General features: G+C 39.5%; 1 protein-coding gene across 1 annotated transcript in view; it reads right to left on the reverse strand.

The window, feature by feature from the left end:
- The window catches only part of Msh4 (mutS homolog 4), a 462,579-nt gene that overhangs the window by 271,308 nt on the left and 166,411 nt on the right, over positions 1-24,860 (reverse strand). The window contains 1 exon segment of the mRNA NM_001159771.1: positions 11,632-11,826. Coding sequence (NP_001153243.1) covers positions 11,632-11,826 — 195 coding nt within the window.

The raw sequence follows: 24,860 nt of genomic DNA on the forward strand, positions 1-24,860 counted from the left end.
CGCTTGAAGGGGAAGGGATCCTGATTGGTTCAGGCGTGGTAACCTTAGTGCCGTCAGGATCTTCTTGAAGGATAAATGCTGGCTTCAACCGTTGCAGCGTTACTGTTTTCTGCGTGCCGTTGAAGTCTATGTTGAAAGTCTGGTTTTGCATGTTGCGGGAAATGACTTTGTGAGGGCCAGTGTAAGGCCGAGTCAATGCGGGCTTGATTGGTTTTTCTTGTAGCCAAACGTGGAAGCACGTTTCCATGCCTTGATGAAGGAATGGTTTAATTGCTGTTTTGTGGCTGACTGGCACTGGTCTCAGTTGGTGCATAAAGTCGCGAAATTCGTTGTAGAAAATGCGAACGTTTGGCTCTTCGCTGGTGAGAGGTGAGAAATCACCCGGGATTTTCACTGATTTTCCAAAAACTAAGTCGGCCGGACTGGCGTCTGTGTCTAGACGGATGCGTGTGCGCAGTCCCAGCATGACTGTTGGAAGTAGTCTGACCCATTCCTGGTTGTTTCCGTGGCACATGAGAGCTGTCTTGATGTCTCGGTGGAGGCGCTCCACCATGCCGTTGGAAGCAGGATGGTATGATGTTGTACGAATCCTGTTTACTCCGAGGATTGACAGGAGTTCGATGAACAATCTGGATTCAAACTGAGCACCTTGATCGGTGGTGATCGTTGTCGGTGCGCCATAACGGCAGATCCAGTTGTCATAAAGGGCACGAGCTACCGATGCTGCAGTGGTGTCAGCAATTGGAATTGCCTCAGGCCATCTCGTATAGCGATCGATGATGGAGAGGAGATGAGTGTAGCCGTGGCTATAGGCGAAAGGTCCTACGAGATCCAGGTGGATGTGATCGAATCTTGCATCTGGAGTGATGAAATGCTTGGGCAAAAATTTGTTGTGCTTTGTCACTTTGGATTGCTGACAAGCTAGGCACGTTTTGCACCAAGTGGCTATGTCGCGACTCATCTTAGGCCAGACGTACTGTTGGTGGATGAGTCGGGATGTGACTTTAACTCCAGGATGCGATTGTGAGTGGAAGTTGTCGAACACTTCTTTCCTCAGTTTCTTCGGGAGGTAAGGACGAATGACATCTTCGTGGATGTCGCAGTAAAACGCTGCGTGCTGGGAGCCCCATGTAAGCTTGCGAAGCTTCAGCGGATGGTTTGCATCGTTGAGGATCTCCTTCAGCTGATCATCCTTTTCTTGCTCTTCGCTCAGCTGTTTCGCGTCGAACAACGTCGGTAGCTTGAAGGCGTCTAAGTTTGCTAGGACTTTACGAACTTGTGTGTCGGCTAGCAGTTCGGGATCGCTCCAGTCAAAAATTGCAGGCGAAGTGAAAGCGTTGATTCGGGAGAGTGCATCCGCAACGACATTCTCTTCTCCTGGGAGATAGTGTATCTCGGTGTTGAACTGGGCGATATATGATAATCTGCGAGCGCGAATGGCTGGCATCTTGTCAGAGTTCTGTTGAAGAGCGTAGATTAAAGGTTTATGATCCGTGTGGATTTTAAATTCTACGCCTTCGAGATAGTGGTGGAAATATCTGATGGCTTCGTAGATGGCCGTCAGCTCTCGGTCGTACGTAGCATACTTCTGTTGCGCAGGTTTGAACTTCTGCGAAAAGAAAGCTATCGGTTGCCAAGAGTCGCCTGGGCGTTGTTCGAGGGCTGCCCCCATTGCTGTGTCGGAAGCGTCGGTGATGAGGCGCAGCTCTGCGTTTTCGCATGGGAACGCAGTGAACGCTAAATTTATAAGGTCCTCTTTACATTTCTGGAAGGCTGCTTCAGCTTCTGGGGTCCATGGGACTGGACGTTTGTCCTTTTTCTTGGCACCTTTCAAGAATTCATTTAGCGGACGTTGCGTGTCGGCAGCGTGCGCGAGCAAACGTCTGTAGCTGTTCACAAGACCCAGGAATCTTCATAGTTCCTCGATGGTCTGTGGCAAGGGGAATCCTTGAACCGCCTTGACTTTCTCTGGGCTTGGCTTGAAGCCGTTTGGCGTGATAAGATGACCCAGGAAAACGAGTTCGGAGACGCCGAGACTGCATTTCTCGAGATTGACTTGCAGCTCGTACTCCTTTAGGCGATTAAGCACTATTTCGAGGTGCTTTTGGTGCTCTTCCTCTGTCGTGGAGGCAATAAGTATGTCGTCAATGTAGACGAATACGAAATCTAAATCTCCTAACGCTGAGTTGATGTAGCGTTGGAACGTCTGTGAAGCGTTTCGAAAGCCGAACGTCATCACTGGGAACTCGTAGAGTCCGAACGGAGTGATGATCGCTGTTTTGGGAATGTCCTCCCGGGCCACCGGTATCTGGTGGTAGGCTTGGCGTAAATCGAGCGCCGAGAAAATCTTTTTGCTGTGGCAAAAGGCCATGCAGTCGTGCATGTGCGGGATTGGATAACGGTCTGGCACTGTAGCCGTGTTTAGTTTTCGGTAGTCACCGCATGGACGCCATTCCCCGTTTTTCTTCATTACCATGTGTAATGGACTTGCCCATGAGCTGTCCGAGGGGCGACAGATGCCCAATTCGCACCATTTGCGAAACTCCTTTTTGGCTGCCTTGAGCTTGGCTGGAGATAACGGACGAGCTCTTTGCGAGGCAGGAGGACCTTTCGTTAGTATGTGATGAAATACGCCACGTTTCTTGGTTGATCTGAACTGATCAGGACCAAAAACTTCGGGATACTTGTTCACGATGTTGGCATACTTGTGGTTCGGTGCCATAAAAGAAATTTGCACGGGCTCTACTGATTTGATAAAGGCAGGAGCGTGCGTGAACTGATTGCCGTCTACCAGTCTCTTTAGCTTGAGATCTGGTAGGAGATGGTAATGTTTCAGGAGATCGGCTCCTATAATCGGGTGCGGGACATCGGTGATGGTAAAATTCCACGCGAGTTTGTATGGCAAGCCGACGTCCAGTTCGCGACGCGCGACGCCGTAGACGTTGATGGTTGTGCCGTTGACGGCGTAAAGCTTGAATTCAGTTGGCTTGCCTTGCCAGTTTGATGGCTTTGGGATTACCGAGATGTCTGCGCCCGTGTCTATCAGAAAGACTTCTTTCGAGATTCGATCTCTTACGTGGAGACGTGTGGCTGCGTGTAACCGGCTGTCAGTCTCCACGACAGCAGGATTATTTAGTTTTCCTGGTCCTTGGAATTCTTAGGTTTTCTTACCTTATAGTCCTGACCCGGAGCGTGCTTCCAGGTGCAAGGAAGTTGGCAGTTCTTTGCCTCAGTGCCGAATTTGCGGTGGAAGAAGCAAAGGCTTTTATCGTTTGAGAGTTTCGACCTGGATTTCGATTTCGCCGGAGTGGAGTCTCGGTTTTTGGAATTTGAACGAGACTGGTTGCGTCGATTCTTGGTTTTTGAGCGGCTGGCGTGGTTGCTGTTGTGTGAGTTTTGGACAGCAGCAATCAGTTGATCGATCTTGTCGATGGGAGTGATGGCGAGCTGGCTGTCTGACTTCAGCGCGTTGATGTTGTGCGATTGTTGAAGCACATCAAAAGCTATGTCTGCACTCTTAATGAGTTCCGATTCTTCCTTGTAATTCCAGACCATTAGCTGAATCTGAGCTGGGAGACGGTTTCTCCAGAGAGATATTACAGTGTCTCTCGGTACCTTGTCCTGAGCGAGACTGATTAGTTCGGCGAGGAAGTCGGATGGTCTTTTGGAACCTATTTCTAGACCTTTGAATAGTCGGTCTAATTGTTGCTCCGGAGTTTCAGCATAACGGTCTGTTAAGATCTTCTTAATTTGCTGATATTTCTGCCCTCTTGTGAGGGTGTTCAGCTTGAATTGGATGTCGACATGGATGTCTTGTGTTAGATATCTCATGACGAAGTTAAATCTGGCTTCGTCTTCGTTGACGTTGTGTGCCAAAAATAAATCTTCTAATTGGCTGAACCAGCCCTGTGGGTTGTGTTTGTAGAAGTTCCAGAAAAGCAAATGCCTGGTACTTGAGAAAGCAGATGCGTAGTGCTGTTGGCCGAGATGAGGGTCTCCCTGCGAGAGATTCGGCAGGGGTAACCCGGTTCCCAAGTTTTCCGAGTTGGCAGCTTGTGACGGATGTGTGTCTGTGGATCCTGTTGGCCTCTTGCAGTCGTAATCTCGATGCTGTTGGACTAGAGCCAGGCGTTCCAGAAACGCGTTCAGTTTACAGTCCAGCTGCTGGTTGAGCCGTTCTGTTAGCTGTGCTAGGTTATCCGCAGTGGCGTAGTTGACTGCTGATGACTGCTGTTTGTTTAGCGGGCTGTGCTCTTTCCGCCGCGTTCCTGAGTTCTGGAAATGACTGTCGTTGGCCGATTCCGCAGTTGGGAAGTGTGTCTGTCTGCCATTTGCTCCACGGCCGAACAGAAAGATGCTGTCTGTGTCGTTGTGCTGGTTGAACGTCGGCACCGTGTTGGCTGAATGTGGAAACTCTGCATCTTCCATTGCGTTTGGAACGATCGGTCGCCTCGAGTGGTTGACGTTCATCGTGAAGGGAGAATTTGACGAAGAGACAGTCGTGAAAGTCGGAGTGAGCTGCAATGTCTCTGAACTCGTCGTCGTAAACGAGAAGGTTGGGCTTGATTGACTCTGACTCGTTGTAGTTGTTAGGGTTGTTTCTTCGTCTGCACTCGTATTTTTTGTTTTGATTGGGGAGTGCGTGAGTGTCATTTTCGGTTTCCTTAGTTTACGAGAGGAAAAGGGTATTTGAGGGATTTCTTTGCCCGACCTAAGCGTTAATCCCGGTTCGTGCTCATTCATGTGCGGCGAGACGCAGTGCCGTGCCTAACGAGATGTTGCAACAAGACGTACAAAATTATTATTTGACTAAAGTGTACTCGCAGGTACATATAGAGGCAAAGCAAAGTCTTGTTCAACCGCTAGCTAAAGTATTGCTGACGATCTTAAAATAAATTTAAAAGAGATTTTTACCTCGTTAGAAGGATGATGAGCGAAAGGTGCTGTTGGCTCTCGTGTGTGACGTCAGATATACTCTGCGAGGGGACTGCCGTCCGGGGAAAGAGTACACTGGACTGTCGTGCACGGGAGTTGCGTAGCACTGGACAAAACAAAGCGATAATTAATTGTTTGTCCCGAGAAATGCGGTTCATCAAATGACCGCGTCGTTGTAAAATAATGCGCGTGAAAAATCGTGCGTCGCACTGTACAAAAATAAAGCGAGGTTGCAACTATGTTTTGATAAGTCGAGCGCGCGACCGTTGCGCTGTACCGCGAACTGTTTACTCGACTCGCTCGCTGTTCTCGGAATCCGAGTCGGCGCCGCTCGCAAGATGGCCGCTCGGTGTTGTGTTTTTGTTCGCGCGCGCACTGAATTACCTGTAGATTTCGGTCTCGGGGATATCGCCTTGTGCGGCGCACGACGCTCGACGAATCCGTTGACACTGCCGCTGAGGAGGTTCCGGATGGTCGTCGTCGGGAGATGCGCTGGTGTCGGTGGCCTCGTGCGAGGGACTTGGGTGAAGCGCCGTTGACCGGTGAAGCTGCTGAGATGAAGGGCTCCGGTGACGGTGGCTTCACGCAGTGACCAAAATCCCACGGCGATGGCTTCCACGTGGCACGACCTTGAGGTGTCGCAGTAGTGTGCGCCGGCGTGCCAGCACGCACACTTTGTTTAAGCTCAACGCTTGTCGTTGCGAGGCTCTATACGCGCCGGCGTGCCTGCACGCGTATAGAGTGAAATGGCGGTGGGTCGCTAGGACCTGTTGCCGCAGCTCGACACGTGTTGAGACGTGTGTCGAGGAGGCCGAGTTGGCCGAGGATTGTCCCTCTCGTGTGCACCGGCGTGCCAGCGTGCACCCGGAAGGTGGCGGAGTGCTGCGCGTTGGATGACGCAAGCACTGCCTGTCTTTGTCTGCCGTCGTGCAGCACAAAGACACCGCTGCTGGAGAAGCACAAAGCTGCGTGGTTCGCTGCTCCTGGAGATGTTCCAGTCGGGGTCACCAATGTAGGACGAGGTGGATGGTGGACAGAGAAGATGCCTCGCCTACGTGTAATAAGTGCTTTTATTGCAGTGTCTCTCCAGACGTCTGACCGTGTGCGTGGTCAGTACAGAACTGAGCGGCGGCGACGGCGCTCGCTCGCTCGCAGCATGACTGCTCTCTCTCTCTCTCTCTCTCTCTCTCTCTCTCTCTCTGCAGCGGTACGTGCCGCCACCTATCCGTGTGGTACCTACATATATATATATATATATATATATATATATATATATATATATAAATTATAAAGATTAAAATTACAATAAGATACAGTCATATAATAAAAAATGTGTACCAATTTTTGTAAATGTTACATATTAAATTACAATATTACAAGGAAAAAAACCTTGAGTCAATCACAGTCATTCGCTATACATTTTATGTTGTGTATCCATCACATATCAGTCAAGTACGTTACTAATACATACAAGTCACACACTAATACAGCATAGATAACAGTGTGGCGCAAGATATTCACGAAAAGGGTAATAACGGAACTGTAATTACCGACAAGTTTGAAAGTTTTCATTAACGAGCAACCACATTATAAATATTTGATGCTAAAACATAAAAAAATAATAAAATAAAATTGATTAATATGAAAAAAATGGAGTGTAAATAATTGTATATAATTATTGCAACGTAAGAAGTCCTAAATGAACAATAGATTTAGTTAATAAATTTTATATTTAATTTTTTTTTTAATTTTTTAAATTATAATTATATTTTACTGATTAAAAACCCGGTTAAAAAAATATATGTAAAATTTTACATCAAATTTCACATCAAATTATATGTAATGATTTTGGACTAATTTATGTGAAATTTTACGTAAAATTTTATGTGAAATTTCATTTTCAAAATTAAAGGAGTTCTACTATTTTTTAGGACGTTTTTTATTGTTTTTTTCGATACAGTGTTTATTATAGTACATTACGAAAATAGTTGCATAAATCGTACTTTACGGCACGGCGTATATAATCGCTTGAGCGCAGCGAGTGGGCTTAACGCCGTGCCATGAAGAGCGACTTATGACACGTGTATTGTACTAGTACATTACGATACAAGTGACCTAAGTAGCACTTCTGCACGGTGAGAAGTTAGGAAGCGTTGCATGCGTCCTAATTACACCGTGCAAAAGTGTTACTTAGGTCACGAGTATTGTATGGAATTTTAGGTGGGGGTGTTTTTTACCATGGACGGAGAAATTATTTTTGTTTAGATTTTTTGAATAAAAACCCTAGTGGAAATGGATTGTGTGCCAAAGTGTGTCAAAGTGTGCCAAAGTGTGTCAAAGTGTGCCAAAGTGTGCCATAGTGTGCCATAATGTTCCAAAGTGTTCAAATTCGGAAATTTATTACACTTAGGCATACCTTGGTATACTTTAGGCACACTATGGCACACTTTGGCACATTTTGACACACATGGGTTTTTCGGAAATTGAGGACTTAGACAATTTTTGCACGAAATCTGGAAAACTTGTATTCCCGATGGATTCCTCTGTTGAGGTATGTTTTTCCAACTGTTCCGTCCGGGCGGCCGCACAGAGCGATTACTCGCACGATAGAAATAATTACAAATTCCGAATCGACGAGACCTTTTATTTAGCGCAGCCCGCTCACGCGATACCGCCTAGGGAAAAGGTAAAGAAGGGCGCGATTTGATCGGTAGCTCAGCTGACGGTGAGATAGTGATAGCTCACCAAGTAGCGTAACTCAGAGTGACTTCTGTACGAGTTGATATTAGCTAGATTAAGACACCATGTACTGACACAATAACATTACATGCGACACTGACGTGAAATTGTGAATAATGATAGGAGGAACGACTTACCTTGACGAAGCGGACTTGTAGTTACCGAATGGCTAGCTCGCTCTCGTTCTGGCGCTGTACCTCGTCTCAAAAGGGCGCGAAGTTTGTAATGTAATAATTCGTACGCAAGGATTAAGTAACTGAGTGAAGTGATTTATTCAATTAGTCAGATTATAATTAGTACAAGATATAAGGCCTCAACTGAGTTCAACTCGTGTCTGAGGTAGAAATATGACTAAGTCCAAAAACTTGGCGAACGCTCTGAGTCTAAGCCGGTTACAGCAAAATAGTTTAAGTCGCGAGTCGGACAGAGCTTCGCCCTACCAGTAAGAACTCCGGACTACGAGAGAGAGAGAGAGAGAGAGAGAGAGAGAGAGAGAGAGTCCTCCTTGCTCTCTATTGTTATTTATAGGGATGAGGGTAACGCATAAGCATAGGGAAGGTTCTGGCCAATCAACATTTAAGGAGAGTGTATGTCTCAGCGGGGGTGGCTCCCCTTTTATTAATCAATGTTCCTTAGTACGTGTCCCCTAGCCTGGCCAGCTGTAATAGTTTTTCTTTATTGTAATTTCCCTCATTATCGTATCGATTTCCGCTGATTTGGGTCGTTCGGCTGAGATTTATAGCTTCCTTATTGTTTGGTAGGTCTGGGGTGTCTCCCCCTGTTTGACCTGGTTTATTCATGATCGACGCCCTTTCATCTGCCGTCGCGCGTGTCAGTGGCTTGGCTGTTTTGTCGTGCTCTGCGTTGCCGACTGTTGCTGGTTTGTTGGTCTCCGTTATGCCTGCCGTGGAACAGTTTCATTTACCGTGGTGAGGTACTCCTTTGGTCGAGCGTGGTATTCGCGTGCGCATTGACCGGACAGTTTAGATCATAGTAGGCTGACGTGACACAACATTTACGGCGGACAGCGTATCTAGTCGTTTTTAGCGCTGTGCTAACCTCACGATGCCAGAAACGACTACTTACGAGACGGAAAAGCGTGTCCTATCAGATTTAAAGCAGGCACTGCTTTAAAATATTGTACGATACGCGTATCTTGTGACATTTTCTGTCACGGCGCTTGACTCGCCGTGCTAGAAAATGCCGCATACGACACTTGTATCGTAATGTACTATTACTGGTTTCAATCTTCAACTATTATTAACTAAACTAATATAATGTATCTAATTATGGCATAAGTTCGGAACAGTGGAAATATATGAGTTGTCATTCACTTTCATAAAAACGCACACTGCGTCTGTATCATGAACATCAATAGCTATACATTCATCAATGGCATTTCTAACTTTTTTTATTGATTTGCATATGCCATAAAAATTATTATCTACAATTAATTGTATTGAAAACAAGATATTGTTTGCTCATTAATGGAAAATTCTCTTGATTATTTATATTGTTTACATTTAGATTAATAAAAAAGATTTCTGAAATCAGTTTTTTATACGATTACTCTCACGATCTAAAATTGTAACGTTATCAAAATCAAAACAATGTGAAGGATTATTTGTTATGTGTGTCGAAATCGGTAATAATTTATTATTAGAAGTTCTTCTGTGTTCATCAATCCTTGTTTTTAAATTTTTCTTTGTTTGACCAATACGTAGCAGGACAATCATTACATTGAAATTCATATATCACGTAAAAAAGTAAAAAAATTAAAAGTTAAAAAGTAAAAGAAAATAAAAAAAGACTCTAAGATAAGACAAAAAAGGGAGAGAAACGCAATTACAATTAACGTTATCGCCGCAAGGTACCTTTTCGAACGCTGGAGAGCTCTCCTACCTATATCGCAACGAACGTGGACGGCACGACGAAAAGCCCTGGCCGCACGTGGGTGGGATGCACCTTACTTGGTTGCAGGACGCCTCGACATCTTGGGGAAACCTATTCAGAATCACCTTTAATGTTTAAAATATCACGCCGCTCTATCCAGCTCAGACATTGTGAATCAGCTTCAGGATTGTCTCTAGATAGTCGAATCAACAGTGGGGAAACAGTATATCATGTCTGTCTTCTGACAGCAATTGCCACGAAGCTACTAGTAGGAAACATGAGAATAAACAATATTGATGCAACTCTAAAAAACCGCTGCCAATTCTTTGGCACGTAGCATCCTCCAACAAAATTTATAATTCCAATCGATAGAATATTATTCAAATATACAGTATATTAATGATTATTGAAATACTTTCAATCTTAATTATTTTACTGAAGGATCAGAACCCGTCACAATATCAAATTATATAATTTTCATGAAAAAATTTAAACCTCAATATTTTAAATACCATACGGTCTTCATAACCTCATAAAATCATGAATTGCCTTAAAAAATTCAGAACTTTAGTTAGCGAGTTAGAAGGTTTAACAAAAATAGTAATTTTCAGTTATACAGGGTATACAGGGTGAGAGACAAAGAATTTGAATCCAGATATCTTTTAAACTAAACGGTTTTATAAGCTGCAAAAAGAACCTAGCCAATGTGATCGAAAAATCGATTTTTTTCCCAAAATTTCAACTTCAAGTCTTTTTACTCCCGTAATCGTACGACATAAAAAAACCATATTTTTCAGTTTCCGATTTTTAGCTCGAAACTAGTCATGAAAATGGTTTAAAATTTTTACAGCAAATAGATGTTATCGTTTTTTATTGTCATAAATTTTTTCAAAACGTTTGACGATTTAGTTTTGGAGATATTAATTTTTTTAAATCACCTTTATCATAAAAATTAAACAAAACGATCAATCTGAAAAATCTTGCAGAAAAAAGTAGGCAATTTTATGCTCTTTTAGATACACTAATGTCAAATATATTGTATAAATTATATTATCAAAAAAACGAAAAAATATTTTTTCAAAAACTGAAAAATGGCTATGATATGGTCATAAAATGGTCAGAATCATAAAAAAAATTTCCCGAATTCAGAATGAGAAAACATATATGCATGCTAAATTTTATTACGATTGATTGCGTAGTTCCAGAATTATGACGTACATACACATACACACACACACACACAGAGCCATCCGCACGGACATTTTCTAAAAACGCATGATTTTTACTCAAAATGCGTTTCTGCAAAGTTTCAGCGAAACTAAAAATTTTACTATTACAAAGCTTTCTCTTAGGAGGAACCAAAAATAGATTATACAATCATACAGTCACTAATTTTACTGCACATAAAACAATTAATAATCTGTAAAAATGATTAGAAAAAAACGCAGTAATACCTATTATGGGCTCCCCACCTTATAGACAGCATCTAGCATAAAAAATGTATCAGCACAGGAGTAGCAATAGCACTAGTAGTAACTGAAACAAAGGGCAACCTCTAAGCAAGAACTCAAGATTCTTACCAAACTTACATTTTTTACGAGATACGTGCACTTTTTTTGATACGCCACTTTTTCAGACTTTTCTTGCTGCACTATGCATTAACAGACAAAGAACCGTACTGTAAGTAAAAATTAGAGATATATAGGGAGATTCCACACTTCTTGAAGTATAAGTACATATGTCTAGTTAATGTGGAAAAAATTTAGTTTATTCAAATAATTATTAAAAAAATGTTTATAAAAATCTTTGAGTCATAAATTTTGTACAAAGATTAATTACTGCTGAATGGCAAGTATGTGTTCTGAATTCGAGAGCGTACAGCGCACCAAGTTTTGGATATCTTAAATTGCAAAGCTACGCAAGGCAGACAAGACACGACAGCCGTCCAGTTAAACTTAAAAATATAATTTTACAAAGTTTTCTTATAAGAACAATTTGTAATAGTATCTTTCCTATAGAAAAAATGCAATTATAATATACAGAAGTAAACAAATAAATACTTACTGATTTTATTGTTTGCAAAGTGGAGCATGAAGTCAGACTAAGTACAATGTTTAATTCTGGTAATATTTCTAATGAATGTTTTAAGTACAGAAGGTAGTTCAAATTTTTTTCAGCTTGTTGACTAATTTCATAATCATTTATTCCAGGACAAACATTAATTATATATTCCACGTATTTGAATTTCCTCAAGATACGCTGAAAATAGAAGTATGTTTCTGCAATCAAGGTTTTAATATAATTTTTGGATATTTACACTGTAAGAGGTATTTAAGAATATCTCCATAAAAAAACTCTTTTCAAAAATAAAATCTTGGGAAGAAAAAGTAGTGAAATCTATAAATATAACAATGCCAGGTAAAAGTTTTTTTTTGTTATACGCATTTGGATATTTTTCACTACTTTTTCTTGCCAAGGTTTTTACTTAAGAAAAAAGTTTTTTTAAAGGGTTTTGTATATACCACTCTTCAATGTTTTTTTAACTAATGTCTTGTCAATATTTGTACAGGGTGATTTCACATCGAGGCTGGTTTGACAATGGTTCGATGAAACATTTATGTCTTTTATTTTTTCTATAAAATCATAACTATTTTCTACGTTGTCACGTGTGGATACTCATACGTATATACAGTTGCTAGTTATAATGCAATCGATGAGTAAGTCGTCAAATACGCGCACAGCAATAGCTCGAACTCACCCCGAAGCCCGTTTCTTTCGGCTCAGCACAACCTGCCTTCCACGATTTCGGACGACCGTACAGGTAGGAATCACACTAACCGGGGATTCTATAAAAGGAGGTGCATGCGGGCACTCGCTCTCGATTCCGCAACTCACGATCCAGCACTAGACAGGTATTTTTGACTCGGAGATGACAGATAGAATCGTATACTTAAAGACGCACATTCTCCGCGGTCACTTTAACACGCGTTTCTCTCTTTCATGCATTCAATCCGTCGTGAATAACCATTAATAAACAGACACATTCAACAATAATCTCTTGTGTTCATTTATTACCCCTGTATTTTCGCAACAAGCGTGAGCTTAACACCTCACGGAGAACAAAACCATCGACCCTCACACGTAACACTTTTTAGTGCTACATGTGAGGTATTGTTTGCAAAATATACAAAAGTATTATAAGACCGTGATAAAGATAGATTACTCGGTTATTATTTTAATCCAATAGATATGAAGAAAGGAGAAACCTTGCCTGAGTACTCATCATTGTTACGTCATAGATTATATATATATATATATATATATATATATATATATATATATATATATATATATATATAAAAGAAAATATAAAAATTTTAAAATAAATAAAATGTAGACGCAGCTGCGTTCAAAAAAAGAAAATGTATGTACCGTAGGGCTTAAGAGCAGGCGAGCGTCCGGACAGTGCAGTTAGGCAGTCCGAGGAAATAGTCATTAAGAGCGAGCGTAGGTATAGCGATTAGGAGGCAGCGGCCCAATCGTAAAATTTGTGCGTAGATAGGAAATTCAAATACTTGTATATGTAATATAACGACCTTGTTTGTCGAAAACTCGGCGACGAGACGATAATCGAGCGGCGCAAGTTTCTAAGTTTTGCGACGCAGATGCGAAGCTATATATAACGTTACAAAATAAAAGTAGTTTAACAGTAGAAGCATTTGTTGTAAATAAAATATAAATTTAAATTCACATAAGGTATGGACAGTTGAAAACTATATTGTTGTAACTGTGCATATTTTATTTAGTTCAAAGATTATTAGTTTACCAGGAAGAGCTCTTGTTCGCGGCGTAAAAATAAATTTATACTCGCACAGATTTTATGATTTGTTTTTAGTTTAAATAGATAGTTTATAAAAATAATAACTAGGATAATATACAAACAGAATAAAGTTGAAATAATAATTAAATATTATAGTAAAGTTTTGAAATTTTAATATTAAATAATAAACAAATTTGACAATAGACATTAGATAATCACATTTGACAATAGTTATGATAGATATTACCAAATAATGTAAAATTTATAAATAATTATAAAATAAAAATAGTAGAGTCGAAAACGGTACAGGTAGGGCGATCTAGCGAAGAATCGGCAAGGCTAAGAGAGTAGTGTGGGAGGGACAAAGGGAGCGGGAGAGGACCGGAAGAGGCGGCAGCCAAGCGGAAAGATGCGACGCTATAGGTCGATGACCGATATAGAGGGCGTTGACGCAGACCCAAAGGGATGGGCATGTAGGAAAAATCGGGTTGGAGAGGGAAAAGATGCGACGCGGGGGTGAAGCGAGGAAAAGCGTGCGGAGGAAAGTTAAGTCCTGTCGAGGAGTTCAGTCGAGGTGGCTGCTCCTAAATAACTTCAAATTTTAAGCCGTGGTGACAAAAGCGTGCATTATAAAATATTTCTAAGTAAAAGAAAAATATATTATTAAAAAGAAAATATTTGAAGCGAAGTGTTTTATAATTATTTTTCGGAAATCTACCTATCAACATAAATATTAATAAATATCAAAGGAAGGAAGAAGTTTACAAACTTGTAAACTTTGAATTTGATTCAATCTACAATTGAAAAAGTAAGTAAGATTTTTATAAGAGTAAATTTAAAAAAGGTTGGGAATTTGAGTAATGAGCAGGGTTTGAACGCTGCCACTCATTATCACAAATATTTTTGGGAGAACTTGTTTGGAAGTTTGGAGGGTTGATTGGACTTCGCTCGTCGGAGGCCCTTTGACCTACAAACTGACTAAACCTGTTCATTAGAGTGGGAAGGGATATTTGTTTAAAACTCTCGCGAATTTTTAAAATAAAATAAGAAACGACTCCATCCCGAGTTCAGCGAAAGCTGACTCAAAACGGAGATTTTTATATTGTGCGCCGAATATCGGACATAACATCATTGCGGCCATTTTAAGGTAAGTCAATTAAATTTTGATAAAAACTGACAATTATATCTAGTGTTATGAGTGAAAAGTGTAACGAAAAGTGACGGACCCCGGGCTTAAACTCTTCTACTCGCTCTCTTATAGTAATTAGACATCCGTGACGTGGATCCACACGTGACACCAGCGATGAACATCAGTGAAAAATTTTTGGGTTCGGATCACTAATAACTAAATTCTCCTCTCAAAACATTAAATTCTGTAGTCCAAGGTACCAAGGAAACACAGAATATCGACACCTAAAGGGAATAACGACGTATTTTGCTAACCGCTTCGGGAACGACGAATTTGGTAAGCCGCTTTAAAATCGACAAATCTTGCAAGCCGCTTTGAGTATGGCGTATCTCGGGATTTGATCCGAGACCGACGAATCTGGGGCATGTATTTATTTTCTTGAATTGTGTAGTGGCAGATCTGCAGCATTTAATATATCACAATTTCTGGCAATTCACGCGGTGAAAAATTTTGAAAAAAAATGGAGCCCTAAATGCAAGTTTAAGTATAACAGTTTGGTTAATTTAATAAAGAATATTATACAAAAAAATATAGAAAATAAAAAATATATTTATCAATGTATATAAATGTTAATTCGGCTGGATAACGTTTGGGAGCAAGTAGATAAGTTTCGATTTCTCTCTTGCTCTCCAAAGAAAGCTACGTTGGTATATATGGTATGGTTGGTATATAATTGATATTATAGCCAACATGGCGGGCGTACGGTTGCCTCCCGACAAGTCTCCCAGCTACTTCAACTGTCATAAATGAACGAAAGCGGCAACAATTGTTTGTATTATCTGCGATGCAGCGTATCACCCGAGCTGCTTAGCGCAGAAAGAAAAAAATTATTGGCAAGTGAGTAACAACTTAATGGTTTGCCCAGAACATAGCTACAAGTGCATAACCTCAAAAATTGAGGATGACAGCATAAGTAAGTCAGCAAAAGTGTTAATTGCGCAAATAAAGTTAAAGAAATCCGAAGAAGTAAGGAAAGAACTCCTAAAGGAAGTAACAAGTTAAGCGCAAGATCTACAGGATTGTGATATTGATGAGAAGTACAACATACTGAAAGCTGAAAATTTACTATTAAAACAGCTAGTCGAAAAATTGGGAGAAAAAAACAATTTATTGAACGAAAAACTTGTAACTAAACAGTATGATAGTGTATTACCTAGGGTATCCTATGCTGAGGTGATAAACCAGCAAAAACTGCTCCGTAATAAAGTGCCAAAAAAAAACAGTAAATAACATGGGCAATGAGACTATAGATATGAAAAAGAATGTTATAGAGTGCTTAACGCGAGAAAAAAAAGATACAAACTAAAAATATGTATTATAACAAAAAAGAAGAACTAGTCAATAACTGTGTAAATAGTGATAAGGAGTTTGCGAGGTTAGGAAAGAAAAACTAATAAATCCTAAAATAAAAATAGTTGGTTTCAACAACTACATGAATTGGAGTCAAGCTGAGATAAAGAGTGATATCAACTCGAGGAACTTCAGTAGTTTTTCAAATAAAGGCCTAGCCGATACAAGTTTATCAAGGAGAATAACAGCAAAATCTTCGTAGGATGCCAAAGCTGCAAAGTCTACGACTATTTAAGTATAAAACCATGTTTTAACTGTTGTAGATATGGTCATAGTAGAAACAAATGCAAAAATAATACAGTTTGTCTAAATTGTGCAGATAGTCATAAGACCAGTGACTGCTCAAACAATATAATAAAGTGCTTAAATTGTGAATATTCCAATGTTAACTACAACACCATTTGATATTAAACATGTTGCTAGTGATATTAAATATGTTGCAACCTATGCAACATATTCAAGAAGAAAATAAACTTATGCATGCAAAGAATCGACTATCCGACGAACCTACCTTACCATCTGTGATCCCAGGTTATTATACAAGGATGGTAAATTTAGCCGTGTAACAACAACGTTCGACGCGATCAGGGTAGAGCGTCTTAAGGCTACCTGTGTGAATGAGAGAGTGAACGTGTCTAAGTGCGTCTTTTATTTTTTAAGTGAACGACGAGAGAGGAGCAGTAACTGCGACGGACGAAAAGGACAACGCACGTCGCCAACTCGTGAGTAAGAGACACGTTCGCTTGCACGAACGCCAGGAACAAAAACTACAACATCTTGCGTATGTAGTGATAGATGCCGCCCGAGTCAAGGGCCCTGACGACGGGGCAGTATGAGTCACTACGGGTTCCGCAGTCAAGAGTTATCTTGGTTGTCTGCGGGTAAAAGTCTGTCTGTATGCTACGAGAATTTGAATTTCACGGTTATCTACTTCGACATCGTATCCGCGGGGCTATCTGCGCGCATGCGCGACCGCGCGACTCGGCCACGACGCGTTAACCAATCAGCGCTTGCGCGGTACGGCAATTCGGGAGAGCAGAGTGGCGGCCGCGAGCTGCGAGTGCTCGAGCAGGCACTCGCCTGCCCCGACTGCTTCCGAACGGACGTGCCTCAACTTCAACTTCACCCGGTGTTCCAGCTAGAAGGATTTAAGGTCAGTAAATCGTTTTCCGTTTTCTCCAGTCGTGCCCGTCTCGCGAGTGAACGGCAGTTCCACATTCGGTTTCGCGAACAAAGAGGTTATCTCGCATACGTGTTAGTTACCTCCGGATCGCTGTCTTTATCTCTTTATCTCTTTGTATTGTGTTCCCTCAAATAAAGGTTATCTCATTTATACGGGTTATCTTCTCAAGTAATAAGTGAATTGTAGAATTTAGGATTTTTATGATAGAAGTGTAGAGTTAATTTGTGAAAACGTAGGTTAATACTTGGCGCCGACACCCAGACGCAAAAGGCGCAGTGTTCACAATTCTAGGATAGGTCGTTCGGCGTTTGCGGAATTTGCGTGCGACGTAATTGGATGAGTAAGTAAGAAACAAAAAGTGCGAGCTAGTGTGCTATCTGGTTGCTTCTTGAGACTTGAGACGCGCGCGAGTCACGCGGAATATTTTACGTGTACGGGTATTTGCTTGTCGGAGTTGCCTTTGTTCACAGTTTATCTTAGTAAGTTGTACTAGTCGATTATAAGTTGTAAGAATTTATTAAAAATATACAGTTCCGTCTGATAATCCACGTGTCTCTATTATCCCGAACCGCCCTCTCTCCTTACCGTTTTCGGGGCTGCAGCTAGCCGAGCAAATGACGTGCAAAAAAAACCCTCGCGCCGAGAAACAAAGAGTCGCGAGACTCTAGCGTTCACGAGGAGCGCATGACGCCACCGGGTCATTTTCCAAGCCCCGGGCGAGGGATTAGAACATAACTGGGGTAGCACGAAAACCCAAGTTACAAACTTATGGCAGATGGATATTACAAATGATTAACTCAAACTAGATTACAAAAACCATGCTAAAATGTTAGATAAAGTTATCAAAGATGCTATAATTAAATATGATGCAAAGCTAATTCAAAATAATGTAAACAATCCCAAAAAACTTTGGGGTATCATAAACAACAAAATGGGAAAACAGAAAAACATTAATACTATAAGTTATATAAAGGTTGATGATAATAAAATTACGGATAAAGTAGACAGCTAAGAGAATTAACAAATTTTCTTGTGATATTGGCCGCAAATTGTCTGATGATATAGTGAAACCAAATAATGCCGAATTTAAACAACCAGACACAAATTCAAATTCAATATTTCTTAAGCCTACAAGTACATGTGAGGTAATTAATATAATCAACAACCTGAAGCTAAAAAGCCGTGGTGTTGATAAAATAAATAGTAAGACCTTAAAGATTCTTGGAAGTTGTATCTCGGTACCATTAACACATATTTTCAATATGTGTATTAAAAATGCAATTTTGCCGGATGCATTGAAAAAAGCTAAAATCGTACCAGTATATAAAGTAGGTATGAAGCATAGCATCAATAATTACAGGCCAATTTCACTCATATCTAACATATAAATGATATTTTATCCAAGCATCAATTTAGATTTAGGAAAAATATTGGATCAAAGGATGCGTTAAATTATATTACGTAAGTATGGTATAGTTTGGATAGGAATATACCAACAATTGTAACTTTTCTTGATCTAGCCAAGGCCTTCGATACGGTCAATCATAAGTTACTACTTAAAAAATTTTACTGTATTGGCAGGCTTTGGATCTCCTTTCAAGATATCTTGATAATAGATACCAGACAGTTAAAATCGAAGAAAGTAAAAGTGATTTTTTGTTCATAAACACAGGTGTCCCTCAGGGTACTATCCTGGGGCCACTACTATTTATATTATATATTAATAATGTCTTGAAGGAGATCCCCCTGAACTCCGTACTGTCTTATGCTGACGGTACTACCATAATAGCCACTGGAGAGACTTGGTTAGAGGCGCAAAGTAACACGAATAAATTCCTATTGGTCATAGATAACTGGCTAGCGGTGAATTAAATATCGCTGAATGTAGATAAAACAGCCTGCATGACATTTGGAAGCTATTGTAATAGTGTACCGGCTCACATAGAAGTAGAAATCTAGGATATAATGTTGACTAGAGTGGAGAGCTGTAAATACCTTGGAATTGTTTTTTACTATAATTTGAAGTGGGATAAACATATTCAATATATATTCAAAAAACGAAGTATTTAGTATATATTTTTATAAGCTAGCAATCATGTCGACGGTAACACTACGAATGATATTTTATACTTTATTCCATAGTATGATAAGCTATGGAATCTTAGCCTGGGGTAGAGTGTATAAAAATAATCGAGATCTGGTGCAAAAATTACAAAGAAAATATTGAAGATAATTAATAAGAACAGTTTCAACGTACATGACAGCCCTCTAAACCTAGAACAACTTTTTATCTTCGGCTTATACATTCTAACGACCTCAAAACCCAGTACTTAAGTTCTACAAGTGTTACTAGAAAAAGTAAAACTTGTAGGTACTGAGTGACTATATCAACTAGTTATACTCTGTACTATTCTGGAATAAATGAATAAAAAAATAAAAAAATAAAAAAATATACATTGTTACTATTATTTTGTTTATATTATAAAATTTTTTAATACAAACTATATTTCTAGAAATATTTGTGGAATCCATGTGAAAGCCATGTCAATTCATGTCGATCCATGTATTATTAATGTTTAATAATAGTAAATTTTAACCAAAGTAAAAAAGTTAGGCGAGTTTGATATATTGCGTATTTCATGCATTTTGTTTTTAGAACAAACTTATGGTACTCAATAAAATCGATTAAAAAGACATGAAATCTCTAGAAACAAAACTTTAAAGCAAAGCATAAAATGAAACGGACATGGTAAATTAGTATCTTGAGAGTTGTTTGTAATTGATCAATATATTACTAAAGTAAAATTAGCAATCATTTGACTCAACCCTCAATTAAACACAATAATTTTTTGTTTGCTGCCCCAAGGGAAAAAAAATCTGTGCCAAAATGTGCCAAAACCGTGCCAAAACTGTGTCAATATATTTCAAAATTGTGGCATAACTGTGTCAAAACATGAACATTTTGGACATTTGACACACTTATGGCACAGTTTGGAACAATATTGACACAGTTTGGCACAGTTTGTCATACTGAAAATTAATAAAATTTGTGCAAATTTTATCGCAGTGTACGGTACAGTTTGGTACAGGTTGGCATAATATTGGCACAGATTAACACAATATTGGAATAGTTTGGCACAGTTTTGGCATAGTTTGGCACAGAATTTTTTTTCACTAGGGAAGTTGTTTAGAATTATTAAAGATCATAAAATTCACATAAGGAGGACTTAAATAGGTGTTACCGTCCGGATGATAACACCAAAACTCTGGTTGTGAGCTCCAAAATTTTTATTTTCCAATAATTTTATTTAAACAAAATTTTATATCGAATACTTAAATGTGTTGATTTGTACCAAACTGTGCCATAATGCACGAAAATTGAGTAAATAATTATAGTAAAACTGATTATGACAACTGATTATGCCAAACTGGGCCAAAACTGTGCCACAGCTGTGCCAAAACTAGGCCAAAACTGTGCCAAACTGTGCCATAAGTGTGTTAAATGTCCAAAATGTTCACGTTTTGGCATAGTTTGGTACAGCTCTGGCACAGTTTTGGCACAGATTAGCATATTTTTCATTTCCACGGGTGTGTATCATAAATAATAAAATAATATGGTTAGAAACTTGATTTTTTATTAATCTTAGTTGTTTTTTAATCTGCAATTTCATTGTAAATAAAATTGCCTTATTTGATTGATCTCTGTGGTTTTTTAATCTGTAATTTCATAGTAAACAAAATTATATTATTATGTTACATTATTTTATTGACATGCATGATAACATGCAATACATCAAACTCGCCCAACCTTTTTGTAAAGGCGAAATATTTTTAACGGGACGCATAATTGATTTCTGTTTCAGCTGGGATTTAACACCTGATTCTAAATGCTATTGTTTAACTAAGCAATATATTTTGTTATTGTTAAGAATATAAAAACAGACTCTTTTTTGCTTCTGTCCCCTATCCAGATCCTGGTACCGACTGACTATCCAGTCTCTTGGGGAAAGATAAATCGTTACACTCATTAAAGTTATTCGACTCATTAAAGTTTTTTACGTATGCCGCGATCTCGGGATTTCGCAATTTTATCTCGCCGAACTCGCATTCCCATATGCTGTGAACGTCGTATCTACAATCGCGCATTTTTTGCAATTTTGACATTGTATTTTTGTACGCCTCATTAATCGTGCGACCATAAATTGAAGTTTTTTCACGTGCTCTATCGAACCATTTTGGACAGACATGTGTATAATAACCCTCGTACTCGAACCCTTTCAGACCCCAGTCAAAGACGATAATAAACCGTCTACGAGAAAAACCTCGGGTAGTCGAAACTCTGGAGCCCTTCCAGCGTGAATGATTTCTCGACCGATCTCTTGTTCGCACTGAACCAGCCACTCCGAAGATTTTTGAGAGTGTTCTTCACCACGCCGATATCCTGTAGCAGGTATAATACCGATGGTTTTTTCGGATAAGAAATTTTTCTGTATACAAGCGAACACGCGCTCGCTATAGTGGTCGCTTCAGCAAAAGGACAAATCTTACCTACATTGAGAAATATTTCTCGAAAAGCTATACACGCGTGTCGCAAAATCTCAATATCTATTCGACAGTACTCTACAATTTCTTTTTGAAAATCAAATATTTAATCACGCGTAGTTTTGCTGTACCACTCGTAGAACACTTTTTTTCTTTGACCGACATTGAATCGGGTGCGTAAAAACGCTCATCCGGTAGAGGCCCAATTTAATTTGGATTTTCGAGAATGTTAAATAAATGCGGAAAATACCTTTTTTCGCGCACGGTGGCAAACCAAAAGTTGAGCACGACTTAAGGATTTGCGTTTTGATGTTTTTCCACCAGGCACTTTAAGATGAATTAAGCATCGAACCCGCTAGCGTTATGCGTGATACATATGATATGATGGAACGCTGATTTTTCACGAATGTACAGCTCAACGAATTGACGTACAGGATCTTCCCGAAAAACATATTCGCGTATACCGCAAGTTTCCCAGCGCTCGCTCAGGTCACTACGCGTGCATAGCAGGCATGTACTACGCGTCGTTTGTCGAGTGTTAAGTACGGCAGATTTTACAATACGAAATACCGCATTCGTGCTTTTCACGATAAGCATGTATACGTTTAAGGCAAGTTTGACATTTTTTTACCAAGTCGCAAACTTTCTTATTTCGTTTTTTATACGAACCCGAGGTCTTGTGATTTTCGAAACAAGTAATTCCGAGAAAATTTCTAAAACAAGCAAAGGCGTAAAGTAGGCTTTTTTAGGCCGAGTAGGCGTTTACGAGCCACAGATGAGTACTGCATCCACACGAGGCCTAAAAGCCCACTTAGCCCTTGTAGCACACCATATTTTTTGTAACGCATGTACTGATTTTCGCGTTTCAAACTGCACTTTTTGAATTTCACGCGATTTTAGAAGATTTGCCAATGAATTGAGTAGCGGGTGCAAAAGTACTTTTGCGCTTACTGCTGCATTTTTTCGCCCACCGGTCGGAAAATAAATACTTTTGTCCCTAATTTGAGGTCAAAAAAAAACGCGAAAATCGTGCATGTGTTACAAAAAATTTAAATTGAAACAATTGGTGAAATTTCATTTATAAGAAACGTTACTCACGCAATAAAATCTGCTGAATTTATATTAAATTTTCATAAAATCCTCTCCTCTATTATATTAAAATGTGTCTGGTAATCCCCGGCTAAAAGTTCACTTTATTCTTAAAACTACCCCTCGTTAGGGGTTAGGTTAAACCGGAAGTTGACCGAAAGTAGAACGGAAGTCGACAGGACGTCGACCAGAAGTGAACCTGAAGTGAACCGGAATTAATTGGCAAAAATACAAAATGACCTGGAAGTGACGAAAAATAACCGGCAACGAACGAGAAATATACCGCAAATGAACAGGAAGTGACCAGAATGATGTATATTTGCTGAAGTACTCCTAAAGGGTGAATTGGAAATAAATCAATAAATAATTAATAAAAATTTTAAAAAGTTTGAAAAGCATTATTCATAAACTGTAAATAATATTACAGCTTTCATTATACACATACACACACACACACACACACATATTTTCCAAACTCATCTAAAACAAATTGACGACCATTATCTGAAACAACAATGCTAGGTACACCATAAGTAGCGAATAATTAATCGAGAATATCGATTGTAGCAGCGCTAGTACTGGAACTTGTGACCTTGACTTCAAGCTATTTACTATAAGCATCAGTAATAACTAGAAGCATCTCACCAACTACTGGTCCAGCGTAGTATATATGGATACGTTTTCATGGGCCTTTAGTATATTCCCAATGATGTGTGTTGAATTTAGGCGGAGCATGAGCAAGCTTGGTACACTCAGCACAAGATTTAGCAATAAGTTCAATATCTGCAATATTTTCTGGCCAGTAAACAAGAGATCTTACCAGACGTTTTATTTTGACAATGCCCAAATGCGCCGAATGAATGACGTTTAAGATTGCTTGATGAAGAGACGACGAAATCACAACTCGATGTTCAAAAATCAAGCCATTTAAAGATAAACCATAAGAAGACTCAGGCATTTTGAATCCATAACGAGATAGATCTTGACCAACTTCGAGTAGTTGAATAATTTTACCTAGGTTAGAACCTTTACAAGTTTCCTTCGCAATCTGCTCTGGTCGTACAGGAAACTGATTAATCAATAGCGTCAACCGTTGAAGGAAGTAGAGCACGTGAACAATAATCTGCATTTGCATGAGCTTAAGTTGGCTTGAATTTAATATCGTAGTTAAAATGAGCTAAGTAATCAGCATAATTAGCCATTTGACTGATACAAAGAATAGGAAGTGATTTTTCAGGTCTCAATGTCTTGTGATCTGTAAACAGCGTAAAATGACGAGCATATAAATAATTGAAGAATTTTTGACAAGCCCATACAATAGCTAAAGCTTCCTTGTCGATTTCTCGTAGATTTCTTTGACTGCGTTGAAACATTCCAATGTATCTATTCGTTGTGTAGGCTCTTCAGAACTTTGTATTTGAGAAGTAGAAAGCGAAGATGAAGCTCTGCAAACTTTCGCTATGTGCCCACGTTTTTTGCACTTATGACACTCAGAAGTACGAAATGGACACTCACTGCGTTTGTGACGTTCTCCGCATCTATAACAAGCGTACTGACCTTGTTGTTTACCATGATCTTGCTTCCGAGAAGCACTGCGCGATGTATGTGAAGCATTCCGTTAATGCTTGAAATGCGTCGTTGAATAAGATAGCGCATGTATCTTATTAGAAGTATAGGTAATCTTATCCGCTGTTTGACGAGTTGACTCCAATGGATGTGCTATTTCGTAAGCGTCTTTGAATGTAGTAGGTTTCTTGGCGATTATTTCGTCGCGCATATCACGATCGGTGAGACCATTTAGGAGCTGCTCAATCAGCATCCTGTCAAGAAATGTGTCGTATTCGCAGAACGTAGCTCGTTGCTTTAATTGTAGTGAGAAATTAGCAATGGATTTATTCTGTACCTGTACAATTTGTCGGAACTTAACACTTTCTGCATATTTATTTTTCTCGATGTCAAAATGTGTAATTAAAACAGTGCGAATTTGTTGATACGTACGACTATCTGGTGTATCAGGAGCAACAAGAATTTTCAGAGCATTATTAAGTTCTGCGCCCGTATATACTCGAGCGAAATTACCGTATTCTTCTTCCTAAATTTTACTCAGTTGTAATGCCCAC

Source organism: Nasonia vitripennis (assembly GCF_009193385.2).
Source record: "Nasonia vitripennis strain AsymCx chromosome 5 unlocalized genomic scaffold, Nvit_psr_1.1 chr5_random0002, whole genome shotgun sequence".
NCBI lineage: Eukaryota > Metazoa > Arthropoda > Insecta > Hymenoptera > Pteromalidae > Nasonia > Nasonia vitripennis.